The 27,624-nt window shown below is 36.1% G+C and overlaps 1 protein-coding gene across 1 annotated transcript in view; it reads right to left on the reverse strand.

Annotated features, from left to right (window-relative positions):
• Positions 1-27,624, reverse strand: part of NEIL3 (nei like DNA glycosylase 3) — a 51,947-nt gene that overhangs the window by 19,877 nt on the left and 4,446 nt on the right. Inside the window, exons 2-5 of the mRNA XM_008073297.2 lie at positions 15,269-15,393; positions 4,948-5,082; positions 4,473-4,686; positions 1,285-1,359 (exon numbers count right to left, since the gene is read on the reverse strand). Of these exons, the coding sequence (XP_008071488.1) occupies positions 1,285-1,359; positions 4,473-4,686; positions 4,948-5,082; positions 15,269-15,393 (549 nt within the window). The remainder of the gene's footprint in view (positions 1-1,284; positions 1,360-4,472; positions 4,687-4,947; positions 5,083-15,268; positions 15,394-27,624) is intronic.

The raw sequence follows: 27,624 nt of genomic DNA on the forward strand, positions 1-27,624 counted from the left end.
GGCATAAAAGTCCTATATTTTAAAATGTCTTTTACTCTTTTGAGTTTTTTTTAATTAAACATAATTATGTGGTTTTAAGAAAAAGACAAGATTAGCTTTAAATCTGAGTATTTTTAGACCACTGAAGCCGCTTGCTCAGTTTTAATGGCCAAAAAACTTATTTCTAGGAGGCAAAATTTAACAAGAGCATCGTCTTTGCTGACCTGAAGGACAATTTTTCTTTTTTAATCTTAGAGATTTAATTTAAAAAAAGAAAATAAATATTCAAATACCATCCTAGCAGAGAATTTGTTACATTTTGGTATAAGTTCTATTTCAAAAGATATTTTAATATTTTCCATCAGATTTATTTTATTCACAAACATTTAATGCTCCTACAGAGAGAATAATATTCTGGGTTTCCATTAGCAGTGTGAAAATTTAAAAGCCCAGAAATATGGTTTACCATGTATGAACTGAAAATTACACAAACAATTTATACTAATTAAGGAAAGTATTGAAATAATTTAATCTAGGCAGGAAATGGGAAGTTTTCTATAATACCTTTTCTCTAGAAGAAGTAAGCCTATGTACTTAAAAAATAGTCATAGCTACTCAAAGCAGATCTGTAAAGCAAAAAGTTTACTAACATTCTAGGCCAATTAATGAAGAATACTACAATATCTTCTTTTCTGAACGTAGTAAAAGTAAGAATTTTGAATATAGGAAATGGACTATGGAGGAAAAAGCAGACATCTTTGTGATTCTTTGTTTAAAACATAAAATGTGTTTACTGAACTATATATACATATAAAATACAACTTCTAAAATTTACCAGTTAGCAAGTACTTATTCCATTCTCAAAACTCTTTGTGGTAAAGAAATATTATCTCATTTTACAGGAGTAGATGACAAAAACAAAACTGAAAGTTACCTATAGAATCTAAACCACACAGATAGTAAGCGGCCAAGTCTGACTGAACTAAGTTTTCTGTATCCTAAAGTATTACTGTAGAGCTAGACTTTCTATACTCAGTGTATTCAAAACATAAAAGAGTCTGTGAAATGCTTACATTTCTGCTCTCTGACTTAGCATAAAGATAATTTAATATAATTAGAGTTAGACAAGTTTGGACTGACCTATGACCTAGAATTTCACAATGTTAATTATGCCCACAAAATGTCACTCTTCCTTATTGTACTGCTATCCTCTTACCACTAGATGGCTATATACAGCTTTAACATTTTTGGTGCAATCAAAAGGGAAACCAGATATTTTACATAATTGAAAAATTTTGCTCTTACCCTGTAAAAGAGAATGCTGAAATCACGTATCATTTTCACAAGGTGATGGGTCTGTTCATCTGTTAACTGACAAACCTTCAAATGGAAAAACAACTGAGCACAGTTTCACAATTTGCTCATCAATGTAAAAAAAAAAAAAAATACTACTTGCCAATTCTGTTAAAGAGAACTGTAAATAGATTTAAAATACAGTTGACTCATAAACAACATGAGCTTAAACTGCAAGAGTCCGCCTATACACAGATTTTCTTCCACTTCTGCCAGCCCTGAGACAACGAGATCAACTCCTCTTCCTCCTCAGCCTACTCAACATGAAGATGACGATGACAAAGAATTTAAAAATTTTATGATGATTCACTTCCACTTAATACAAAGTAAATATATTTCTCTTCCTTATGATATTTTTTTTTATTTTTTGGGAGAGATTGGGTCTTGATGAGCTGCCCAGGCTGGTTCTGAACTCCTGGTCTCAAGGGACCCTCCCATACTGGGTATCCAAAGCAATGGGATGACGGGTGTGAGCCACTGCTCCTGGCCCTTATGATATTTATAATAACATTTTCTTTTGTCTGGTTTATTGTAAGAATACAGTATATAACACATACAGCACACAAAATTTGTGTTTATCAACTGTATATATTCTTTGCTAAGACTCCTGATCAACAGAGAAGTCTTTTAGTAATTAAGTTTGGGGGAAGTAAAAAGTCACATGCAGATTTTTGACTGCGGAGGGCAGTCAATTGTGTGTGTGATATATATATCTTCTAGAACTCTATTTCTCATATAACTATTTAGTGTCACTAACTGTAATTTTGAATTAATAGTACTACTGATTGAAAAAAATACCATTCCTATTTATAAACTGTACATTCAAGGATTTATTGAATATTTATTCTATATCAGACATCCTCAAAGTGCCAGCATTATCTATCAAACACCTTGAACATCTTGCTGGACTTGAAAAAAAAAATTAAAAGAAAAATATAAAACAGAAAGAAAAAAGAAGGGAAGAAAAAATAGGCACAGGAGCAGATGTCGACCATCAAGCTCACGATCAAGCTTTAAAAATATGCATGAATTTATAGACATGCATTAATATTAAAGTACTTGTTAATACGTGGAAGAACTCAGAAACAAACTTGATTGTAGAATTTTTCTGTGACAATGCCTAGCATAGACTTAGTGTTACCCTTGCAGAATTTTTATTTGGCACGTATGCTCTAAATGGTAATCCCAGAAGAGATTCTGTCCAATGCCTAACTCTTGTTGTATGTGCATGAATATGTATATGTACAGTTGACCCTTGAACAACATGGTTCTTGAACTAAGCAGGCCCACTTACACACAGATTTTTTTCAAACAAACATGGACAGAAGACACAATATTCATGGGATATGAAATCTGTGTATATTGAGAGTTGACTTTTTGAATACATGGATTCCACAGAGTCGACTGTGAGACTTGTGTATGCTCAGATTTTGACACAGGCGGAGGTCCTGGAACCATTCCCCTACATACGCATACCAAGGAATAATTATATTTTTATATATACACACACACACACAGCAAACACAAGAAAATATCAGTGACCATAAAAATGAAAATCTAATCAACACAATCAATTCTAAAAGTATCAGAAATATTCTTTGTTTACCTAAACTTTAAAACTTATGCACTTCTAAAACATTTATTTCTTACCTCTTACCATATCTTATACACTATATATTGAGTCATGCCTTGAAATGTTAAACTGTACTTTTTCAATGATTGTCCACATGTTTTTAGGAGGCTAAGAGCTAAAATTCTGAAATGTCATTAATTTTTAAATCCTGACAGTGTGAGTAAATGATCTTTTACTAGATGGCTGGCTGACTGGATACACAGATAAAAAGTAAATTCTCAGTGCATCACAGATAACAACATACTCCAGCTTCCTTTTATTTTTTTTCAGAAGTATTTTTCATAGAGATCTAAGTGATTTTAAGAAGTTCATTCTTGTTAAAATTCTGTTTCATTATTTCCATCTTGACCTAGCTTGTAACAAGTGTCAAAAAGCAGAATCTAATCTAGAACTTTCATTAGTTGTTTTGTTTTAAAGCTTAATTCCTAGTAATTTGGATTTTTTCAAAATTATCTAGGAAGTATCTACAAAAAGTAAAGAGGTATCTCTGGATTTATGTAAAAAACAATTGAGTTAATGGAGAAAAAAATTAATTTAATTAATAGTACCAGATCTAAATAAAAACTCCAATGTAGAGTTCTTCCCTAGAAACTAAAATACATGTATTCTAACCAAGGTTTAGGCTCTTACCTCCTTGACCCCCTCAGAACCTTGCCTTGTCTTATTAATCACCATTCTCTTTACTACAATTTTAACCTCTCCTTCTCTACCAGGATTTTTGTTATGTTTTGTTTTTTGCAACATATAAATAGGTTCAAGTTTCTCTAGCTGAAGAACAAGAAAAAAACAACAAACCCATTCCTTGTCCTGGTATAGCCCTCTAGCAGTCTAATATTTTCCCTTCACTCATATCTAAGCTGTTTGAACAAGGACACTCAATTCTGTTTCCAGCTCTTCAGTGATTACTTATTCCTTAGTCACTGCTACCTGACTTGTATTCCTATCATTCCACTGAAAAAGCATTTTCTAATGTCACCAATAACTGTAAATGGGAATACAGGAGTATGTGTAGAGAATGTATTTCATATGCCAGACTGAGAAAACGAAAGTGGTGAGTTTAGTTCCTTCACATGCTCCCCACATATCTCTTTAATGCCTAAGACATGCTAGATACTGTGGTCTAGATATGTGAATATCTCAGTGGAGAAAACAGACACCTTGTCCTTTTTAGAGACTGCATTTAGCAGGAGGAGACAGATTTTAAACAACAAATATAATAAGTAAATATTATGTTTGAAAGAGACAAATGGTATGGAGAAAATAAAAAACAAAGCAAGTTAAGGAAGACTAAGAACCTGAAGTGTGGGATAGGAGGAGGGGACACACGTGGCAATTTAAGTAGAGTGATCAGAGCTGGAGCACTGAGAAGTGCCCTGTGCAGAGATGGGAAGGAGGACACCTAAAGTCTGAGGAGAATGCTACAGCAATACAGAGTTAAGAGTTCCACACTGGTCCCTTTGCAGTACTGAAAAATAGAGAGAAGCATTTAAAAATACTTATGACCTACTTTAACAGCCGGGTGAAGACCGCTGTCAAAGAGGGCTTCATTTTTGATGATGTTCCCTACCCCGGGCAACACTCTCTGATCCATTAACACATCACATAGCATCCGGTCTTTCTGCTTTTTAACTTCACTTTCTGCTCTTGGGAAACTAAATTTAGGTGAACATACATCTAATTCTTCCATCATTCTTATTTTCTGTTGACTTTCCTTTGAGCTTCTATAAAAAGGAATACGAAATACATATAAATTTGGTTACAGATTCACAAAGTGTCATTTAAAATGAGCATTGATATAAACAGTTTATGTTAATAAGGGCATAAGAGTTATATAGGCAAAAAAGGAAGCCCCTAACAAACTATATTATTTGAAGGCTATGGTTTCATCAATTATACACTATTTATTTGTTTATTTAGTGATACATGTGACATCCCAAACCAAGTTCTGCAGTTTTACAGCTGAAGTACTTTTATCCTTTTACCTGAATTCTATTGATGAGTCAAAGAAACAAATCAAATCCTTGGTAAGCTGCACTTCCAAAACAGGAGAAACTCCATTTTTACTTTTATAATGAGGTGGATTAATCACGATGGAGCCTTTCATTCCAAAATGAATCCTGAAACAAAATCAAACCCATTTTTGAGTGGCAGAAAGAATATCATATACTGAATTTTTTCCCTTTACTTCATTTTTTAGAATTATATGCAATAAATGTTAGTCAAGACAGGTACTTTTAAAGGGCAAAATATGGTAGCTAATATTATCATATGTTTTTCTCTTACGGTTTTGTATCCTTACTTATAAAGCTAGAAGATGTGACAATCAGTTTTTGAACTCACAACTAAAATAACTTCTCAGAAAAAAATAATAAGGCCTGACAATAAGCCCAAGAAAACATATCCCCCTGCTCCTCTTTTCTTGTCAGATGAAGTATCTTTTATTCACAGAACAGTGTAGCATCTCTCGGCATTTTCTCAGATTCAAAGCCTTGGGATGAGATAAAGCAGTATTTAAATTGCCTATAGTTTGTTTTTATAAATTCTACAAAGCCACTAACATTCAAATTCCTCAATTCTAGTCACAATGAATTGGAAGTGTTTACCAACTGCAAAATAGTATCAATGGTTTAAGACACCCCCCCCACTTTAGACTAAGCAATGAAACGATTTTTTTTGTAAAATCTTATGTATCCAAAAAATAATAAGAGAGAACAAGTCAAAGTGCTATTGTCTTCAATTCTTTTCATTTTATTTTACCTTTATATGTATTGGGATGAGGAGATTTATAAATATTTACGGTTAACTTTAAAGCCACAACGCAGTGATGAAAAATTCATCACCTTTCAGATTCTATAGGATTGATTAGCATGTCCAGTTTCTTTTAAAAAAAATTGTTCTGTGAGACCTCTGATGATGAAGATCAAAACTGATTCGCAAGATGAAATACAATGTTCTGCCTTTCAAATCCTTCTCCTTACAGCTTAATAAATATGGTTCTTTTGGCAGCAAATGTTACTGCTCTGTGCTTCTAATTCCAAAGCACCATGTTATAGTATTGTACAAGGTTAACCAGTCTAACTTTAAAAATGTGGGTTTTAAACTCTGTGTGCCCTACTATCAATCATAAATGCATTTCACATGCCCCATAGTTCCTGACAGAAAAAATGTGTGCCTGTAAGTACTCCATAATTTAGCTTACAGAGGTTCAACCCCAGTGAGAGGTATACCACTGTCATGCCCAGAAGCCATCGTATCTACACTCTTTTCAGCTGCATGGCTCATAAAGTGGGTTCTAAATCACTTTCCATAATGAAACCATATCCACATCAAAAATCTCAAAGGTTAAGACCCAATGGAAATGCGGGAGTAGCCCCAATAAAAACCCTAAATCAAATAAGCACACTTCTGTCTTATAAATCTATTCAATTTAGAGGAAAATGTACAAGAAAATATTTTATTTTATCTATTTTAGTAAATAGCTAAATGTTATAATTAAGCTCCAATAAACCAACAAGTTTTGTGCTTATTGTTAAGTACCTTTTATCTTAGACGCTGAAAAATATATCAGTATCATGAAAATTTGAGAAATAGTGAACACCTATATTGTTATAACAATTGATATACTGATATTTTATAGATCAGGATATAGATCCTTATTACATTCAGGAAAGAAATGTTACAAACATTCCTTCCAAACATTTTATTAAATCCTTATTTCTGTCTCTTAATCCTCCTCAAGTTCCCTCTACCCCCAATCCAAAAAGTCACCTGTGGCCCTCCACCCTGCATGATGTCAGTTTGCCTGCCAACCACAGTGGCTGGATCCAAGAGTGGGCATTAGGCTTGATCAACCTCGATTGTTCTCTTCCTTCTCAGATCCTGTGTCTCTGATATAGTTTGATTCAGGAATGGACACCTGACACAAGCTGGATCCATCAGTTCTCCTGATGAATTTAAGGACTTAGGAGCCAGAGAGATCATTTTCTCATTAGTATTAAGAGATCTAATAGGTAGCTGTCTGTGGGAATGCTTACCAACATAGGCACCAGGGATGCTGCGGAAGGCCTATCTGCAGAGAGGAAGGCTAGCAGATGTCAGTGAGGAGTACAGCCAAGAAATGAAGAGGGCTAGAGGGGGTACCTCATGTCTATAATCCCAGCACTTCGGGAGGCTGAGGCAAAAGGACTGCTTGAACCTAGAAGTTCAATACCAGCCTGGGCAACATAGCAAGATCTCATCTCTACAAAAAGTCACACACAAAAAAAGAAGAAAGAAAGAAGGAAGAAAGAAGAAAGAAAGAAAATCCTAACAGCTTTTAGTCTTTCCTTTTAGTCTCCTTCAAGCCTGCTTGTATTATCCTCAGGTTTCATGAGACACCCCATATTCTTTTTCTTTAAATTTTGTATGCTTGGTACCAAAGGCATCAAAAGATACTTATGATAATCACAAAACTTGCTTGAATTGGGCTTCGGCCACTTGCAGCAAAAGTTCTCATATGAAAATTATGCTCAAACTTATGCTCAATATTAATTTAAAAAACTGAATTAAGAAAATTCCTCTAGTTAGAAATCGCTTTCTAAAACAAATTCATAAATAAGTTCAGATCCTATTTTAAACATCAGTCATATTCTTTGAGGCTATCATTATCATAATAATCTGAACATCCTTAAGCAAGCATAAATAGCATAAAAAAACTGTATTGTCACAGTTTCATGTTAATGATGACTACATGTTGCAAAGAAGGCAATTGCTTATAAAAATTATCAAGTGGTCAGAAGTGTCCTAAGGATAATAAAGTGTTTAAAATAGTAGAGTATCATAATTCTAAAACCTATCCTGGGAATTAAAAAAGAGAGGATGTAAAAAGATATGGTTTTAACCATGCTAAAAAGGAAAAAGGGAGTTAGGCTTCTAACTTAGGATACCAGAATAAAAGTGAGCATAGCTCCTACCCCAATAACGAGAAAAAAAAATCACATTATTTACAAAATCCTACATTTTCTGAAATCTGTCAGAGGCATGAGTTTGCAACGCAACCAGGTAAGCTAAATTTCAAAAAGTAACAAGCCCCTCCTGGAAAGTCAAGTCAAAGTATGTACACAAACGGTTTCATCTACGGCAGAGCAAAGAGAAAGAGAAGGCTACTATACAAACAGATAAGAATAAAACTGCTACAAATTTCAACAAACTTTTAAATGCTAAATGTGGGCTGCTGTGACAGTTTCAAATCCCTGAAGTCCCAGACAAAAGGACAGTATGCACTTATGGGTGTCTACTGTTTAGTTGCACACGACAAAGAAGTGAGTCATGGCAGGAAACCTGAAAGAACAGCCCTTAGTGGTATGGCGCCTGTCTTCATGAAAACCTGTCTACTTCTTGAACACTTCTCTCATATGAATCATAAGTCTTAAAAAGTCTTTTACACTTCTGTAGCTGAGGGAGAGAGAGAAACTATCTGTACCTGACAGGGGAACAGGAAACGTGTCCAAACAATATGTCTTGCATGGAATAACAAGTAAAAGCAGTCTGCAAGGGGGCAGGGACAGGAAACTCTTCTGCCACCAGGTCCAGGTAAAGGCACACTGCCGTTGAAGGTGAAGCAAAAGCTATCTCATCTTAGAGATGAGGCAGAAAATCAGCGTTGGCACAGAATCCTGCAGTGATATGAAGATAAATCTGCTCCCATTGGGAGAGAGGCAAGAAATTCTGACCCTAAAACACCCACAGATGCAAGGCAGAGTCTGGCTAGCATGGAAAGGATAGGGACAGTAATCCTGAGAAACTGTAACCCTGCTCACATGCACAGCGCCTGTCCAAGATAAAGGCTGGTTCGGAAGAAGCAAGAATTCCCACTGTTCCTATCATGAGCCTCTTATTGAGTAACAAGCAACAGTAGTCTACCATAGAGCAGGGGCAAGAATGTGGAGAGACTCTCTAAGACATGAATCTGCAGGGTCTGCTGAAAGCTGAGAGTGAGTCAGGAACACAGAGAAACCATCCATAGCCACACTAGGCCGCATACTATGCAAAAAGTAGAAGCAGCATCTGAAGTTCTGAAATCATTGGTGAATGGAAGCCAACTACAACACAATAAAACCCAAACCAAGGTCAACTACTTACTAGACTCAATCACATTAATGACCTGACAGAATAGGCATTATCATTTCTATGCCCAAATATTTTGCTCAGGTTCTTCTGCATATGATGTCTGGGATTTAGCTTTTGTTCTTCCATATATCATGTCTAGAGCTCAAAAAAAATTTAATAGGACACACACACACACCACAGATTCCAAAACCCAATATCAAGAGATAAAGCAGTCAGCAGAGCCAGACCCAAAGATGTCTCAAATGTTGAAACTATGAGACAGGTATTTTTTAATTTTTTAGATTAAAACATTAATTATTAATCAATTTTATATTATATATTAGTCATTAATATATTTGTGATTAACCTATAAAAGTCTCTAGTCAAGAGGCACATGAACAAGTGGGATATTTCGCAGAGAATCTTTTTTAAAATGTGACATTAGAGATAAATTTCTTCAATAAGCAGACTGCATATAGCAGAAAAAATAATTAACTTGGACATAAATTAACAGAAATTATTCAAACTTTAAAAAGAGAGAAAATGGGGAAAAGATAAAACAGGGCATGTTCCTTAAATATGCCTAGAGGTTGTTAACTTTGAACTCAATTTCTTTAAAAACATAGATAGCTCCCTATTTACTTTTTATTTTTTAAAGTTTTTCTTATTTTTTTAGTTATTTATTTTTTCTAGAGTGAGTGAGCTTTGTTGTCTTTTAAAGAATCTGTCCATTTATATTAGTTGTTGAATTCGTTTATATAAATTTGCTATATAATATGTAATAGTCCCTTTTAATTCAAATAATGACTTTAGGATTTACAGTAATGGTCTCTTTGTCATTCTTGATACTGTTAATTTGTGTATTCTCTCTTTTTTCTTGATTAGTTAGGTGAGAACTGTATTGTCTACTATGGCTGCCACTACCCACAAGTGGCAACTGAGAACTAGAAATGTAATTAGTTCAAATTAAGGTGTACTGTAAATGTAAAATACATAGGAGATTTTGAAGACTTTGTTAAAAAAAAAAAAGAATGCTATCTCATCAACTGTTTGTATTATTTATATGTTAAAAATATTTTGGATAGGTTATAAAATATATGATTAAAATGATTTCATCTGTCTCTTTTTGTTTTTGTTCATGTGGCTACTAACAAATTTAAAATTATATACGTGTCTTCCATGTTCATATTGGACAGTGCTAAGTTAATCTGTTTTATTTTATCTGTTTTATTACACTTTTCAAAGAACTAATTATTTGTTTCATTCATTTTTTTTTTTCTGTATTTTGCTTTTCAGTTTTCAATCCATTGATTTTGGCATTCATCTTTATTCCTTCTACCTGTCTTGGGTTTAATTAGCTCTTATTTTTCGAGTTTTGAAAGTAGAAGCTTAATCTTAGAAAATGTTATTCATTTCTAATAAACATTTAATGCTACAACATTCCCTGAAGCGCTGCTTGCTTTAGCTGTGTCCTATAAATTTTGACATAGTTTGCATTTTCATTCAAAACATGTTCTAATTTCCTTTGTGATTTACTTGACACATGAGCTTAGAAGTACATTACTTTCTAAATATTTAAAATATTTTAAATTGTTTTTAGATATCTCTTAAGGATTTCTATCTTAATTCTGTTGTCGGAGACCTTTTTTAAATGACATCAATAGTTTTAAAATTTGTTAAGTTTTTCGGGGGTCTAGAATATGATCAATCTTGCTGAATGTTCCAAGTGTACTTGAAAGGCTGTGCTGTTGGGTAGAATGTTCTCTACGTGTCAGATAGGTCAAGATTGTTGATAGTAGTGCTCAGGTCTTCTACCCTTACTGACTTTTGCCCACTTGTTCTATCAGTTACTGAGAGGTGGGTGTTGAATTATCCAGCAATATTTATTGATTTGTCTCTTTTCCTTTTCTAGTTTTGTTTTATATATTTTGAAGTTCTATTAGGATTATTATGTGTTCTTGATGAACTGACACCTCAATCATTGTTTTAAAATGTTTTTAGTTTTGAGTTGGGTTCTCACTCTGTTGCCCAGGCTGAATGCAGTGGCACAATCACAGTTCACCACAGGCTTGACCTCCTCGGCTCCAGTGATCCTTCTGCCTCAGTCTCCTGAGTAGCTTAGACTATAGGTGTGTGCCACCACACCTGGCTAATTTTTCAGGTTTTTTATAGAGTTGTGGTCTTGCTTTGTTGCCCAGGCTGGATTTGAACTCTTAGGCTCAAGCAATTCTCTCATCTCAGTCTCTCAAAGGGTTGGGATTACAGGCATGAGCCACGGTACCTGGCTGGCAGTATTTATTCATTGAAATTACTTTTGAATTTCAGATACAAAAGTAGCAAGTATGCCCTTTAGGACTTTTTTGTTTAAATTAAGAACACCATCCCACATGGCTGTTTGAGATGCCACCACTTTCTTTAGCAGAAAGATCAGTAAAGGCATCTCAGTTCCCTCTCTTTAGAACATAGGGTACTTCCTAAACTTTTATAAATGACAGTTTCCCTTTTAGAAGACTATCTTTCATCAGAAGGAAATATAAAAAAAAATGCTAACAGTGGTTATTGATAACCAGTATGATTATGGGTGATTTTAAATATTTTTTATTTATATTTTCCAAATAATCAATATTAAGTACGTATATGGTAACCATCAGTGAAAAAAAAAAACTTTTTATAGATGTAGGAAAGACTGTTTTTAATTTCAGTCCTTTCTCTACTATTTTAAACTACAGAAGGGAAAGGAGACAAATTACCCTAATAGTCTTTCAGTGTTTGATTTATGTTACCAACATCAAGTCGATTTCCTTAGCAATGGACGATTCCTCTGCCTTCTTAAAACTTAACGCAAATACCTTAAAGACCAAGGTTAGAAGCATCATACCTGTTAGAAAATCCAGGGTTGCAACTTTTGAAATCTAAATCCAAATACTAAAAATATATTATATATATATGTGTGTATGTGTGTGTATATATATACTTTTTTTGAACCTGTAGTTTACTTTAAGGCCAGTTTTCTTAACCTGCAAGGGACCAAGACCCAACTCAAAAAGGCTCAGGCATTAAGGGATATTTAGTAGCTCACAGAATCTTAAGACAAGCTGAACATTCAAACTGCAGGAAAGTGGGAGCACAGTTGCACCTCAGGAACAGATGGAATAAGGAACTAACAGGCGTCTGGAATCTGTCTCTGCTTTATTTTCTATCACCTCACACTGTCATGACAAGCCAAGTAACAGGACCATCCACAAGTTCTAAGGCCTCACACCACCAGCTTGCCAACATTACAGGGGGCCTCTTTCCAGAGAAGGGAGGCCCATGGAAGAGCCCAGACTTACCCAATCAACTGTGCGTGAGAAATGAGGGTATGTAAGATGATGCTCAATCCATCTTGACCTGTGTGCTCACTGTGGCCAGATGACCAGTTTCCAGAAAAAATGCAGTCCCCAAGAGACAAGTGAGCATGTTGAGCAGACAGTAATCTTTATCACTTCAATTTCTCCTAACATGTATGTGACAGAGTACCAAAACTATGTCTAAGCTGTATCATCCTTTTATAAGTAGCATATAATGAATTTCATAAAGACGTTTTAGCAAATTAAAAAGAATAATTATATTATCTCTTGCATATCTGATTGGAGGTTCCTACCTCTTAAACACCAATAAATTACATAACTGATGATGTGCAAAGCTTTTCTAAAATGGCAAAGTCTCCAAAATATTTCAGATATGGTTTCTGGTCTCTGAGCAGAATATATGATAACTGCAAACAGTCAGAGTCCTATAAAGCACAAAGTGGAAATAGTAAAGGGTCTTGGATAGAGATCCATCTATCTATCTGTCTATCTATCTATGTTTTAAACGCTAGTCCAAACGTAATAGCTGTGTCCCTTTTGATTAAAATGACCACATGCGTGGGTGCGTCTTGGTGAAAAGATATACAGATAATAGCACACACTGTACAAATGGTGTATGTATCCAAAGTTCATAAAGATTCTATTTGATAATGGGCTTGAGAATGTATTATTTTACACTTTTTTTCATTATTTTTTCAGTTTGCTCTAATTGAGTATTTTTTATAATGAAAATTTTAAAATGATTTTGTCTTGTTTTAGATGAAGAGTTGCTGTAAAGTGTTCAGAAGTAGTATAGGTATTAATCATATATGACACCATAACTGTGCTCCTAAAATAATGTACAGCAAATAAATTTTAGTATTCGATGGTAATATCAGGAGCATTTCAGCACTTGGATACATTATTTAGTAGGTAAAGGAAATAACCACTTTCTAATTTGTATCTTTCCAAAGTGTGGGTGTTTACAGGACAGATTTTTATAGAGGGCTAGGCCTGTATCTACTTCCGTTAATAATGAATTCCAGAAGATTCATGGTCTGGCCTGTGAGATGCACCTACATTATGTCTAAAATCTGTGGGCAATTTTGATTGTGAAAAACTGAGTATCAAGAGGAAACTGTAGGCAATCTTTAAGCATCTTTCCTGCTATATGCTCTCCAAACTGCAGAAGAACCTGGTGGGTAGGAAACAGGTCAAAAAGGAAGACTATATTTCTAGCTCATGGTCACAGACCTGTAGCTTCACAAAAAGAGCACTTTTCTTTGACAAAGCCATTCATTTCCCTAAGAAGCACAGGCTGGGAATGTATTTTTTGAACTTATGTTACATTGTGAAAGGGGATGCAGTTGATTTTAGGTTGCTGAGTTCAGATTCCAATAGCTGATCTGTCACTGACCTTGAATTGTTACGTCCAATAGTTGTGAGGGTTGCAGGAAATTGAGAGAAAGCAAGCCAACGCTTTTTTCCCCCCACCCGTATACTGAAATAGGTATTCTCCAGGGATGGCACCAGTTCACTGAGTATGAAGAAGTGATTGCCCTTGTTTAGAACTTCATGGAACACTTCCTGACAGCCCTGTTTGGAGAAATGAATCCCCCCCTTATCAGCCTAGTAATGAACACTTGATAAAAATCTCCCTCTCATCCTACAGAAATAAATCTGCATCTAACACCAGAAAATCAATAACATATCAATGTTTTCAACTATCGTGCATGGGTCCCATTGTGTACTACTCTGTCCAGAGCTATGAGTTTTCAATCACATCAATCTACCTCAGCAATAATGTAACCTGCAATATATCATTACCGCATGAACCAGTAGGCATATGCTGATGTTATCAATTCCAAACTAGGAAAAACCATGAAGTGACAATGTTGTCCAAGGACAGCAGCTGCTGACAATGAAGAGAGAACACTTCAAAGGAAAAGCAATTACATAAACCCTGAAGTACTCTAAGTATGTAGTAGATGAGATGCAATAAATAACAATCAGTCACATCACCTCTTTGTGACCATTATTCACCTTCAGTGAGAAGCACAGGGTCAGGGAACAGGTCCTTTTTTTCAAGAAGGTGACAACTGTTCAGTATCTCAAAGAAATACTAAAAAAGATTCAAGGAAGCAGTACCAATCTTTACAGTTTGTAAAAGCTCAGGCTAAGCCCAGAAAAGACAGACTGAGATTTGATAGACATATTAACTCATAAACCCTTTTCATTTTCCAGCAAAAATTAAATATGTGATTGTGCATTGCAATAATATAAATTTTGACATTTTTTAAATCATTAAGTCAACCAAGGTAGTAGATTGCTTGTCCTTCTTTGCAAACAGAATAGCCATGAATTTCCATAAGGACTGTAAAATAATGGAGAACCTGTTATTGCTGTGGAAAGCTTTTGAATTCTGTAAGTAGTTTCCAAATTCTGTTCAAGCATTCAGAGAAAGAAGTCAGAAAAATATAAAAATCTAACGATATATTTAAGCCAAACTAGGGCCTGTCACAAATGCACAGTAACTGATGTCACTGAACGCAATAAACATTGGCGAAAACAAGGGGAGACTGGTGGTGTACAGTTTGGGAAATAACAAAACAGTGATGTGTTGCTCTAATATATCTTGGGAAGCTCTGCTAGCCTATCAGTTTTTTTAAGAGAAATAAATTGACTAGCTTCCAAGTAACGATGGCATCACAATTTATTCTTCTGCTTATCTCTTTCCATGATAGAATCACCTCTTATATAAGAGCTTTCTTAAAAAAAATAGAGTATTTCCTATATGATTAAATGTGACACCTGGCAAACTCCAATAAAGCCCTCTATGCATCTTTAAACACAGAGAGATAAGATGTATTGTATAGGTTTATCTTACCGTAAAGCTTTTGGCCCAAAGTACATAAAGAGCTCCTTCCCCAAAGTTTCCACGCCACTGTAAACATATCCATTAAGCAGTCCTGAGAAATTCCAGCTGCAATCTTTATTATTCAGCTCAGCAGCCTAGTAGAAAATACATACACACATGTAAACTCACACACACAAACTCTAAACAAAATTATAATTTAATTCTTAAATGTGTTTATATTACTCCATGCCCAGGTGCATTCCAATGAGAAGAATAATCTCCAGCAAGTCAAGTAATGTAATCAGTTGTTTACATACATTTTGTCAAATTACTATGCAGTCATTTAAAGAGAGGCCAAAAAAATTAAGTAAAAAAAAGTAACTGGCAGACAATCAAAATGCGTTTCTCACAGGACCATCTAGCTCTATGTATGCAAGAAAAAAAACACAGGAATGCAATGTGAATGTTTTAAAACTAAAAACTGGAATACAGATTCTTCAGGAATGTAGACAAGTTCCCCAAAAGAGTAGTTAGATAAAATCAGCTAAAAATAACAGATAAAATATGAAAATATTTTTAACTACATTGATGAACTTTTAAACGAGTAAGAAATAAGAAGCAGTCAAAAACTAAGTAAAAGTGGAAGAGACCATGAGAGGCCGGTCAGCAGAGCCCTGAAGCCAGCTTTTATCCTAAGGGCATTTCCTAATAAACCTAAGGAATGAGAGCTTCAATTTTCATAGTCTTGTGGGGACAAGCAGAATCAGACATCAAGCCTGGGATGCCCTTAGGAGGGGAATCTAATTCAAGACTCACCCTGCTCCAATCACAATGTTAAGAATAAAGAAAAAATAAACTCTTACTCCCTTTCCTTCATCCGCCTTGCAAAATCAATCAGTGTGTTGTTAGTACATGACAGCACAATACTTGTACTAAACACTATAAGAAAAGCAAATTGTAAACATGCATAAACATAAAGCAAACATAGCATAGATTCTTCAATGGGGGAAGAAAAGAAAATGGGATTTGATTTAGACATCAAAACTGTTAAACTCCCCAGGCTCGGAGGCTCAGCCCGTAATCCTAGTGCTTTGGGAGACCAAGGTGAGTCGATTGTCTGAGCCTGCGGGTTCGAGACCCGCCTGGGCAACTTGGCGAGACCTCATCTTCTCTATAATAAATCAAAAAAAAAAAAAAAAAAAATTAGCCAGGCGTGGTAGCGTGCGCCTGTAGTTCCAGCTCCTTGGAAGGCTGAGGCGGAAGGATCGCCAGAGGTCCAGCAGGTTGAGGCTGCGGTGGCCAGGAGCGGCCACTGTACGCCAGTCTGAGTGACAGAGTGAGACTCCAACTCAAAAAAAAAAAAAAAAAAGCTGTTAAACCATTATACATATTGGTGATCTCTGTACCATTAAGTCATTAGTTTTTGTTTTATTTCAATTTAACAGATGGGGTTTCACTCTCTCACTTTGTTGCCCAGTTGCACGATCATAGCTAGCCACAGCATCAACCTCCTTGGCTCAAGTGATCCTCCTGCCTGTCTCCAGAACAGCTAGGACTAAAGGCCCAGGCCACTGCATCTGTCAAATCGTTTTATGGGCGGGGGGGGATGGGGGGATGGGTATCAATTTGTTTCCCAAGTTGGAGTGCAACGGCATGATCATAGCTCATAGCTCATAAACTCATTTGCAGCCTCAACCTCCTGGGCTCGAGCTGTTCCTCCACCTCAGCCTCCTAAGTAGCTGGGATTACAGCCACCATGCCTGGTTAATTTATCGATGTATTTATTTATTTTTGTAGAGACAGGGTCTTGCTATGTTGCCTAGGCTGGTCTCAAACTTCTGGCCTCAAGTGATCCTCCCATCTTGGCCTCCCAAAGTGGTAGGATTACAGATGTGAGCCACACACGCCCAGTCATTTTTTTTATTCTTTAGATATGTTTTATAAACATTATTTAATTTATACTTAAAATTTAACAAAAAAATTTAAAACTCAGAAATGTATAACTATTGTATAGGATAAACTAGACTATATATAATCATATCTACACATTAATTCTTAATCTAAGGTAATATACATATTTATGCCAAACTTATTTTTCCTTTTTCTCAAATGAGTCTAAGGATCCTCAGAAGACACTAGATGAAATCTTGGAGGATAGGGGGAAATGTCAGGAAGTAATTATAGAGTAGCTTTAAATATAGAGCCTAGAAGCAAGTCACTTTTTTTCAACTTAAGGTGGAGTGATATTGCTAAGTGATTCTCAAACTTCTGATTTACAGACATCAGTGATTGTAAATGCACGTCCACTCTATTCTTTATTTTACTAAATTGGTCCTTGTTAAGATACAACTATAATACTTAGCTCAAAGAGAAAATGAGACAGTGAAAAAAGAAAAGTATTTAGGCCAGACACTATTCTTCCACTAAACCCTTTCAAATTTGAAGCAGTTACAGTCAATGCCAGAATTTTCCAACTGCCTAAAGTTCAGGGAACAGGTTTTAAATCCCTTCTTTGTATTTGTACGGGGTGGGGGGGTGCTTGATAAATCATAGGTTTAAAATGACCAATAAATAATTGCACAGGAGTAATTAAAAATGACAGAAGTGACTTCCAGTGCTTCACAAATCACTAAGAGAACCTGTGGGAGTGTCTAACATCTGGAACTACAGGTGCATATCCCACCAAATCCTCAGAACTTCCATCTTTAATTTACTTCTTTTTCTCTTTCCTGGATAAACTCTAGTACCTATCAAAGATTATCAAGCACGGGCAAGACAGAATTGAGTACTCAGAGAGAGAAAAACAGACTTTTACATCGGTCTTGTTTTTATAAGTGAATCTGTTAGAGCTCTGAACTGAGAAGCACTAAGAGTCGTGATGCTTTTCTGCCTACCGAGGGACTTTAAGTCACTTATATATACTTCAGGCCAAGTTTAGATTACAATGGTGGGTTTTAAGGTAGGTTTCTATGACAACCAATCAGTGTGTAACAAGTTCTTGTTAACTAGCCAGGACACTTTTAAGATGATAATATACAGAGCAGAGAGAGATCTCTGCCTCATTCATATACAGCAGGTTTCACGTTTTCAGATTTAAGTTCTGTGGCTCACACTTGTAAACCTTCATTTATAAATTCATGGTCAGAACCTTGTTTCCCCACCACTTGACTGTCAACAATCTCTTATCCTCCCCCAATATTCTTTACTAGCAACCAGTATTAACCATTCCCACTGAACCCTCTGAAGTCTTCTTCCAGCTTTCATTAGGGCTGTCAGCAGAAGCTGGTTGATGACTTTTGCTCCATTGCATATATAAGGCCATGTTTACACACACACACACACACACACACACACACACACACACACACAATAATAGTTTTCCCTAATTCTTGGTTAGGAGAGAATTTGCTACAGCTGTCATCCATGTGCTTTAATCTCCTTTAACCCTTTATGTTTTACAAGTTAAATCCAAAACTCACTATATATCTAATATCTGATTGGCCAATTAAAAAATTCTGTCAGATGTCACATCACTGTTTCTCACTGTACCTTCTTGCCCTTCTCCCCAAGATGGGAAACCATTTTATTAGTTTGCTCTCACTACTTGTCTGCTCTCTACCTAGATCCTGTCTTTCCTCTACCTAATTTTGACTTTACCATGCTTTATAATGGCTCCTGGAAAAGAGACAGATGAAGTAACCTTGAAATAGGCAGTGCTGTCACAATGCCTGATAAAATAGTAAATGAGTCCCAGTTGTCTCATGTGATGTCTGCTCATATCACTAAATTAACAGCTTTGATGAGAAATTACACCATTTACTTAAAAACTCTAAAAGCCAACAGCTAACAGCTATAACAGTTCATGTTATTCACTTGGCTGGGTCTACAACACTCACATCCTCTGACAACGTAGTATGTACATCTGGATAGACACTCCTCCCCATTAAAAATGAACCATTCATGGCTGTTTAATTGGATTCTCTTATTTTAGAAAAGTTTATTGACTCTTCACTATTTGTCAGGATTTGCTCTAAATGCTACAGATGTTATCAATAAGTAAAACAACTAAAATAAACCTGCCCTCATGAAGTTTATATTCTAGTAAGGGAAAAGAGTAGGCAATAAACACAATAACAGAGTATGTTACAATGTTTTGAAAAGAAATCAAGATGAGAAAGAGATAGCAAGACTGGATGTAGTAGGCTGCAATTTTAGATGTCAAGAGGATGTAGCAGGTTGCAATTTTAAAGAGGCAGTCATAATCACATTGGGGAACTGACATTTGAACAAGTAAATGAGCTGAGTGGACTACAATCTGGGTAAAGGAATGACAGTGCAAGAACCTGTTTTGCCACAGCAAAGAGAACAAGAGGAATAGTAGACAGATGAGGTTTGACATATAATAGGAATTAGACGGTCTGGCCCACAAGATTCAATCTAAGAAATGCTTTTTTTTTTTTCTCTGACTGTGATGAAATAGAAAAAAACCATTATCTACATTATTATTTTAAGTGCTATCTCTGGCTGCTGGATAGAATTTTGGCTGAAAGGGTTGAGGGTAAAAGTCAAGAAAGTTGGCAGTTGAGAGAAACTGCTGGGGGCGGGGAGACACAGCTCATCAACAAGAGTACCTGCATAATGAACATTTGTATACTTAACCTAAATTGTACCCCCATCTTTAAAATTAAAAATCATCACAAAAATTCAGACAAGAGATGAAAGAGACTTGGGGCATTATGGTAGCAGACATGGTGAAAGGTGGTCAGAATTTTTCACATATTTTGAAGCTAAAGAGAATGTGCTGGAAGACTGCGGAAGGTGAGGGAAAAGATCCACTGAGATGAGGAAGACTTGATTAGAACACATTGTGAGAGAAAAAGTAAAGAATAAAAGTTGAGATGTCTATCATACATGCAAGTGACTGTCCAGTAAGCAAATGGATACAGGGATCTGGAGTTTAGGAGGGATATCTGAGCTGAAGAAATAAATCTGTTCAATGATCAGCAGAGAAACGATTAACAAAGCTGTGATAATGAATGAGACAAGCAAGGGAGTACGCATAGATAGAGAAAAGGGACCCCACAATTGAAGTCTGGGACACTCCAACATTATAGTGTTGGAAATTAGAGGAGGAACCAGCAAAGAAATGTTATCAATCAGGGAGATTAGGAGAAATCAGCCAAGGAGATTGAGAAGGCGGCTGGCAAAATCAAGCAAGTGTGGTGTCTTAGAAGCAAGTGAAAAATGTGTTTTAAGGAATGTCAAGGGCTGTTAATCAAGTAGGTTGAAGACTGAGGCTTGACCACTGGAAACATAAATGACCATGAATAGCCAAAACAATCCTTAGCAAGAGAAACAAAGCAGGAGGTATCACACTTCCAGACTTCAAACTCTACTATAAGGCTACAATAATCAAAACAGCCTAGTATTGGTATTAAAAACAGGCACAATAGACCAAAGGAACAGGATAGAGATTCCGGAAGCAAAGCCTCAATTCCTCAACCAACTCATCTTTGACAAAGCCTCCAACAACAACTCCTGGGGAGAGGAAAACCTATTCAGTAAATGGTGCTGGGAAAACTGGCTGACCACATGCAGAAGATTGAAACAGGACCCCTACCTATCACCATACACAAAAATTAACTCTAAATGGACCAAAGACCTAAACGTAAAACCTCAAACTGTAAGCATCTTAGAAAACACAGGAGACATCCTTATGGAAATTGGAACTGGGAACAAATTACTACTCAGAACCCTAAGGGCCAATACCTTAAGAAATAAGATAGATAAGTGGCACCTCATCAAATTAATGACCTTCTGCAAAGTAAAAGAAACCATCAAGAGGGCAGGGAGACAGACCACAGAATGGGAAAAATTACTTGCCAACTGTATATCTGACAAAGGCCTAACATCTAGGATCTATAAGGAACTCAAACACACCGAAGGGAAAAAAACAAACAGCCCCTTTAAAAAGTGGGCAAAAGACATGAACAGATACTTCTCAAAAGAGGATTTTGCAATACAGTAATTGATGACAAGAGTTCTGGAGAAGTGACGGGGGCTAAAACCTGGTTGGAGGGAGTTTAAGAGGCAATGGGAAGAGAAGAAATAGAGACAGTAAGGCAGTGTGAATGCACAATGCTGCATGGGATGCAGAAAGGGAGTCATATCTGAGGGGACGTGGAGTCAAGAGTGTTTTTGTTTCAAGATGGGACATGTTTGTATGTTATGGGAAAGATTCGGTGAAGAAGAAAATATCAATCATGCAGGAGAGAGAGAACAGCTAGAGCAATGTCTTTGACAGGCAAGAAGTCAAGGACACATGTAGCGTATTGGTCTTGATAGAAACATGAACCGTTCATTATAGTTTCAGAAAGGAAGGCAGATTATATGGATGCAGATGCTGGTAGGTAGGTTGATGTGATTGCAACAATTCTTTTGTAATTCATTTCATTTTCTTGGTAAAGCAGGAATCAAGGTTATCAACTGAGAAAAATACAGGCACCATGACTTGGGACCCTTTAAAGTTATATGTAGTACCTAACGATGCACTCAATTTTGTCAGATTCTGACATCACATCTCCAGTCTCATCATTCACAGGTTGAGGTCAGTGGCCTCAAAGAAATGTGTCACTGGTTTCATCCTAGTAACTGGGCTCTGCTAAGAGACAGCCATGAAAAAAATTTCACTGAAAACCTCAATTGGCTGGGCTCAGTGGCTCTGCCTATAATCCCAGCACTTTGGGAGGCTGAGGTGAGTGGATTGCCTGAGCCTGAGGGTTTGAGACCAACCTGGGCACTTGGCGAGACATCGTCTTTACAATAAATTAAAAAAAAAAAAAAATTAGCTGGATGTGGTAGCACACACTTGTAGTTCCAGCTACTTGGAAGGTTGAGGTGGAAGGACTGCCGGAGTCCAGCAGGTTGGCACGGGGTGGTCGTGAGCATGCCACTGTACTCCAGCCTGAGCAACGGAGTGAGACTCCAACATAAAAAAAAAAAAGGAAAAAGAAAAAGAAAATCTAACTAGGGAGGACATTAGGTATTCCTAATTAAATCGACCAAATGCTCCTTAGTTAATGGTGTTGATTTTATTGGAAAAAGTACTCCTGCTTTTATTTGCCTATATAATCATGTAGTTACTTAGATAAAAACTTTACTTGACTTTTATTTTATTCTACAGGTTCTGAAAAGTCAGTTAACTTCCTGGGGGATGTTTTCTACTCCATAAAGACAACTGCCCCATTATCAAAACATCCACATTTAATTCTGCAGTACTGTACCACTGGGTTTTTTTTGTTTTTGTAACTGACAAACCAAAGTACTTCAGGTAAAATTCACGTGAAACTTGTACCTCTTAAACTTAAACCAATATACATTTCAAATGAGATCAACTGAAAGATAAAAAGCCTGGCCAAAAAAAATGGGTTCTTAAAGAAAACTTCAACTTCTTGCCCAAATATTAAAATGCGTAGGATTCATAATAATGTCTATTAGAAGAGAATTCAAACCTAATTTGCCTTGATTTCCATCCTAGCTTTCTCTCAAGGAATTTCTAACTATGTGATAGATAAGTCTATAAGGTCCTGCCTCAGGATTATCCAGAACCTACACCATGGGGAATTGGGTTCCATGTACAGCTTGTGAAGAGTAAAGATAAAACATCCCCTATAACTAATGCTGAGTATATGTTTTTTTAAAAAAAGTTTTAATTTCCAGGATGAATCCCTCAAGTCATCAAAGGTTATCTCAGAGCAGACATCTATATCTGCAAATTTACTGTCAACTATCAGAAATTTTAGAAAGATCTAGCCATGGAAAATTTGGCTGGCCATTTAGTGAAAGAAAGCATCAGGACAGTCCTTCAAAACTTTATGGTTACGGGGCCACTTATTAGCAAGACAAAGGGGTGTATGTTCCCTTGTAAATAATTCCATTGTGTATAGGAGAAGTACAAAAATATAAAGGCCAATATAGTAAAAACGCATGAAAGCATTATAGATCTTCACACAGTTGTCAGTGAAAACTGAAGTATATTGTCCTGGCTGATGGAGCCGCAAAGAGAAACTCAAACCAGATACTTAAAGCTGTAACACATGTCTTACTCACCCTATTCGTCATAATTAAAAGATCATATATCAAAAAAGAAAAATTGAAACAGTATAAAATTAAAGGCTATGTAAACGTTGAAGAAAGATGCTTACAACCTAACTAATATGAATATTATAACACAGATATTGGCAGAAGAACAAGCGGAGGAATGGTCACAGGTAGAGAAACATTTATGGAAAAAGATTGACATGAAAATAGCAAATGACTTCCATGCATCAGAAATCCTTCTAGCTGCAGGTGCTGTATAATCTGGGTTTGAATGTGTTTAAAAATTAATTTTTGATACCTGATGAGGTGTTTGGGAATGAAAATAAAGTTAGCCAGATCCCTTCCTTGCTCACAGATTGTAATTCACTGTAAAAGAACTAGTTAATACAGTCTACTTTCAATGGGCAGCACAGTTGGTTCCATGTTTTTGCTATGTGAATAGTGCTGCAATAAACGTGTGGGTCCAGGTATCTTTTCTGTAGAATGATTTGAGTTGCTCTGGGTATATTCCCAGAAGGGGGATTGCTGGGTCATAGGGGAGGTCGATTTTTGGATCTTTTAGAAATTGCCACACTGTTTTTCACAGAGGTTGTACTAGTTTACATTCCCACAAACAATGTAGAAGTGTTCCCTTTTCCCTGCATCCTCTCCAGCATCTGCTGTGTTTTGAGTTGATTATGGCCATCCTCACTGGAGTTAGGTGGTATCTCAGTGTTGAGCAATTTTTCATGTATCTGTTGGCTGCTCGCTTGTCTTCTCACGATGGAATATTATATAGCCATAAAGGACAAAATTATGAACTTCACAGCAACATGGATGGATTTAGACTGTAATACTCAGTGTTCTATCATAGAAACAAAGAACTGAGTACCACATGTTCTCACTCATAAGCAGACTCTGAACAATTATCATAATACTACAAGAAAGGGATTGGCAGTAGTGGGAAACTGCCAGGGGAGGGAGCAGTGGGCACTCTTCATCAATAAGTGTACTTGATCTCAAACCAGGTGACATGGGGACCAAAGTGAGGCCCAAACTTTATCTGTACAATGACCATTTGTATACCTAACCCTGCATTATACCCCACATCTTTAAATAAAAATTAATAAAAATTTTTAAAAATTTTTAAAAAGAAACTTAGAGTTTCCCCATCAGGGCAGTAAAATAATCTTGAAGCTTTCTACCTGCCATTCTTAGCATAGTACTTTCTTTCTTTCTTTTTTTTATAAAGATGTGGGGTACAATTCAGGGTTAGGTATACAAACATTGATCATGCAGGTACCCTTGTTGATGAGGTGTGCCCCTCCCTCCCCTAGCAGTTTCCCTCAACTGCCAATCCCAGCCCCCCTCCCGTGGCAGTGTCCCACTACTGCCAATTCCTTTATTATACTATTATGATAATTGTTCAAGGTCCGCTTATGAGTGAGAACATATGGTACTCTGTTCTTTGTTTCTGTAAACCAGTCATCATATGTACTAAACTATTATTGGTCTGTGACCTGTATTTCTTCCGCCTATAAGCGCTTTGGTGACATTAACTCATGTTTAATTAATATCCTTGAGGGGTTTACAGAGTGCCTGGGATTCAGTGAATATTTGTAGGTTTAAACAAATATCTCTTTCCTCCCTTCCCTCCTATGATTGAGTGTGGCTTCATAGCATAGACTCACTGTCTCCCCACCTACCACCCCAACTAGCTTTACCTTTCCCAAGGTTTCTTGGCAGAAACTTCTACTCTACCATCTGCTTCTTCTCCTTTTAAAATGTATTAACAACCCAGTCTCTTATTTTCTAATTACCGACAACAGAGTGAGATTTAAATATAGAACCAAATTCTCATTACTACCAAAAGCTATCTAAAAGTAAAATACAATATTTACAGAATTTCCCATAAAGTAAAAACAACAATATGGGAAGGTTTAGGCAGGAACTGATGCATGTGCAGCAACTAGTCCTAGAGCACCTGTTTTTTATTTGACATGTTTACTTAGCATTTAAATGGTTGCTTTAAAAAGATCTATTCCTATACAGTAGTTCCCCTTTATCCGTGGTTTCACTCTCTGCCATTTCAGTTACTCATGGTACAGTACAATAAGACATTTTGAGAGCTATATCACATTTACATAACTTTTTGGAGTATAATTGTTCTGTTTTACTATTAGTTATTGCTGTGAATCGCTTACTGTGCCTAATTTATAAATTAAAGTATCATGGATATGTATGTATAGGAAAAAACATAATGTATATGGGATTCGGTATTAGCCATGGTTTCTGGCATTCACTGGGGGGGGGTCTTGGAATGTATCCCCTGTGGATAAGGGGGGGACAAATGTACTTCATTTTGGTTTTGAGGGAAATGACAAGTAAAGATTTTGTATTCAGTTGTCCATCATGTAGGTGCTTCACCCAAGTTAGCTGATTCCCTGTACTTTCTATTTCAAGAATAATCATCTCTGGATAATATATTAACACCTGGAACAAAACAAAATTTTCAACTTATGATTGGCCATCACAAGTACCTGCATATATTGTTCTCTGTTCTTTTAAAACCCCATCTTAAGAGGAAATTCTGATATCAGAAATATTTGTTCCACTTATTTTGAGAGCTATTATGAACAAACTGGACAAGGCATTTGCAATAAACCTGAGATTTACAAGATATTTGCTTTTCCTACCATAGAATCTAGTGTTATCACTTTTTCCTACAAGCTTTTGCTGCCCAGACAAATTCAAAAATTAATTTTCATAAGCCTATTATCTTTGCTATAACTATACTCAAGTGTCCAATGATATACCTGACTTTTTCATGTTGACCGTTATAATCCTGTTATGTATTATTTGACCATTTCAGCCTTGTTTTTTTCTAAAATAGGAAAAAAATCTCCTTTGTTGAAGTTTTAACTATGATTGAGAAGGGTTCACTTTCCCATTTTCAAATGGTTTAATAATATGAAATCTTCAAAACAAGAGATGTTTTCAGAGATAGTGCATGATTTATAGTGCTGATTACCATTTATCCTGCATATCCATGGGTGAACAAGGAAGATAAACTTCTCAGAGCAGAATAAGACTTTTTCATAGATAAATGTTTCAACTGTAGTACAGTTACATAATTTTCCCTACAAAGGAGAAAATGACATATTTACTTTCATATCCTCTCCTTTTTTCACCACAGGCTTTTTTTCCTGACACAACACTTTTCTTAATCAGAAGTCACTTTTCTACCATTCTAAATCATCAAAGAATCTAATCTTAAAGTGTCTTTAAGCATCAAAATACAAGCAGGGACCCCCCCCCCAAAAAAACTGGAATCACTCTTTAGAGGGCAGGCCCCTTGTAGTACAGGCTTCCTCTGCTAGGTAAGTGTTCTAGAAACACATCAGCATCTGTGTACCAGTTAGTGTTGTTGTGAGAGGCTGCATTCAGCCTCAGTTAATTTTTTGGGGGGATTCTTTCAACACGTTTGCCACTTTCATCATGTGTGATTTATGAGTGCATCTACCCACACCACGCTGCATTTGACCAAAAACGATATGATCCCCATGCCCCATTCCCTGTTCACCCAATCTCGCCCTGAGTAAATTTTTTGGTTTCCTTGGATGAAAAAAGTCCTCAAAGGAAATGTTTTGTTGATGTGGAAGAGGTGAAACAAAAAATAGTAAAAGCACTAAAAGACATCAAAACAAACTAATTCAAACCCTGCTTTGAGTAGTGGAAAAAGCATCCCTATGTATGTATTGTATCAAATGGAGAGTACTTTGAAGGCGACTAACGTTTACACATGTAAGAATAAATTTACAACTTTTTAGACACAAATTTCAGTTTTTTTGGAGGATCCCCCCTCGTAGAGGTCCTTAGCTCCATACATCAAAATATATTCTACAATTTGTAAAAGCAAAACCTTTAAGCACTTACCCAGAGACTAAATACTTTGCACCATACTTTATTTGTGGGCAACAAATAATTACAAACCACCCATAAAAATAGAGCATTCCTCAGATAAATGAAGTCTGGTGAGAAAGCTCTGATCCAGGGAAAAGGGAATGGTTACTAGGATGTTTATTTTGCTAAGCACTAAGCTAAGAGTTTTATATGTCTCTTAATTTAATTCTGATCAAATTAACTAGGATGTGAGAGTAAGTATCTCCAGATGAGGAAGTAACTAACAAAGGAATGGGCATTTGAAATCAAGATGATAAGATGTTCTCTTCTCTACAGCATATTGAGTACTTTAATCTTAGATAAAAAGCTACAATAGTCATGGAAGATCACCTCTCTTAGTTTCT

This window comes from Carlito syrichta, unplaced genomic scaffold (genome assembly GCF_000164805.1).
Source record: "Carlito syrichta isolate Samal-C Ts95f unplaced genomic scaffold, Tarsius_syrichta-2.0.1 Scaffold315808, whole genome shotgun sequence".
Classification (NCBI taxonomy): Eukaryota; Metazoa; Chordata; class Mammalia; order Primates; family Tarsiidae; genus Carlito; species Carlito syrichta.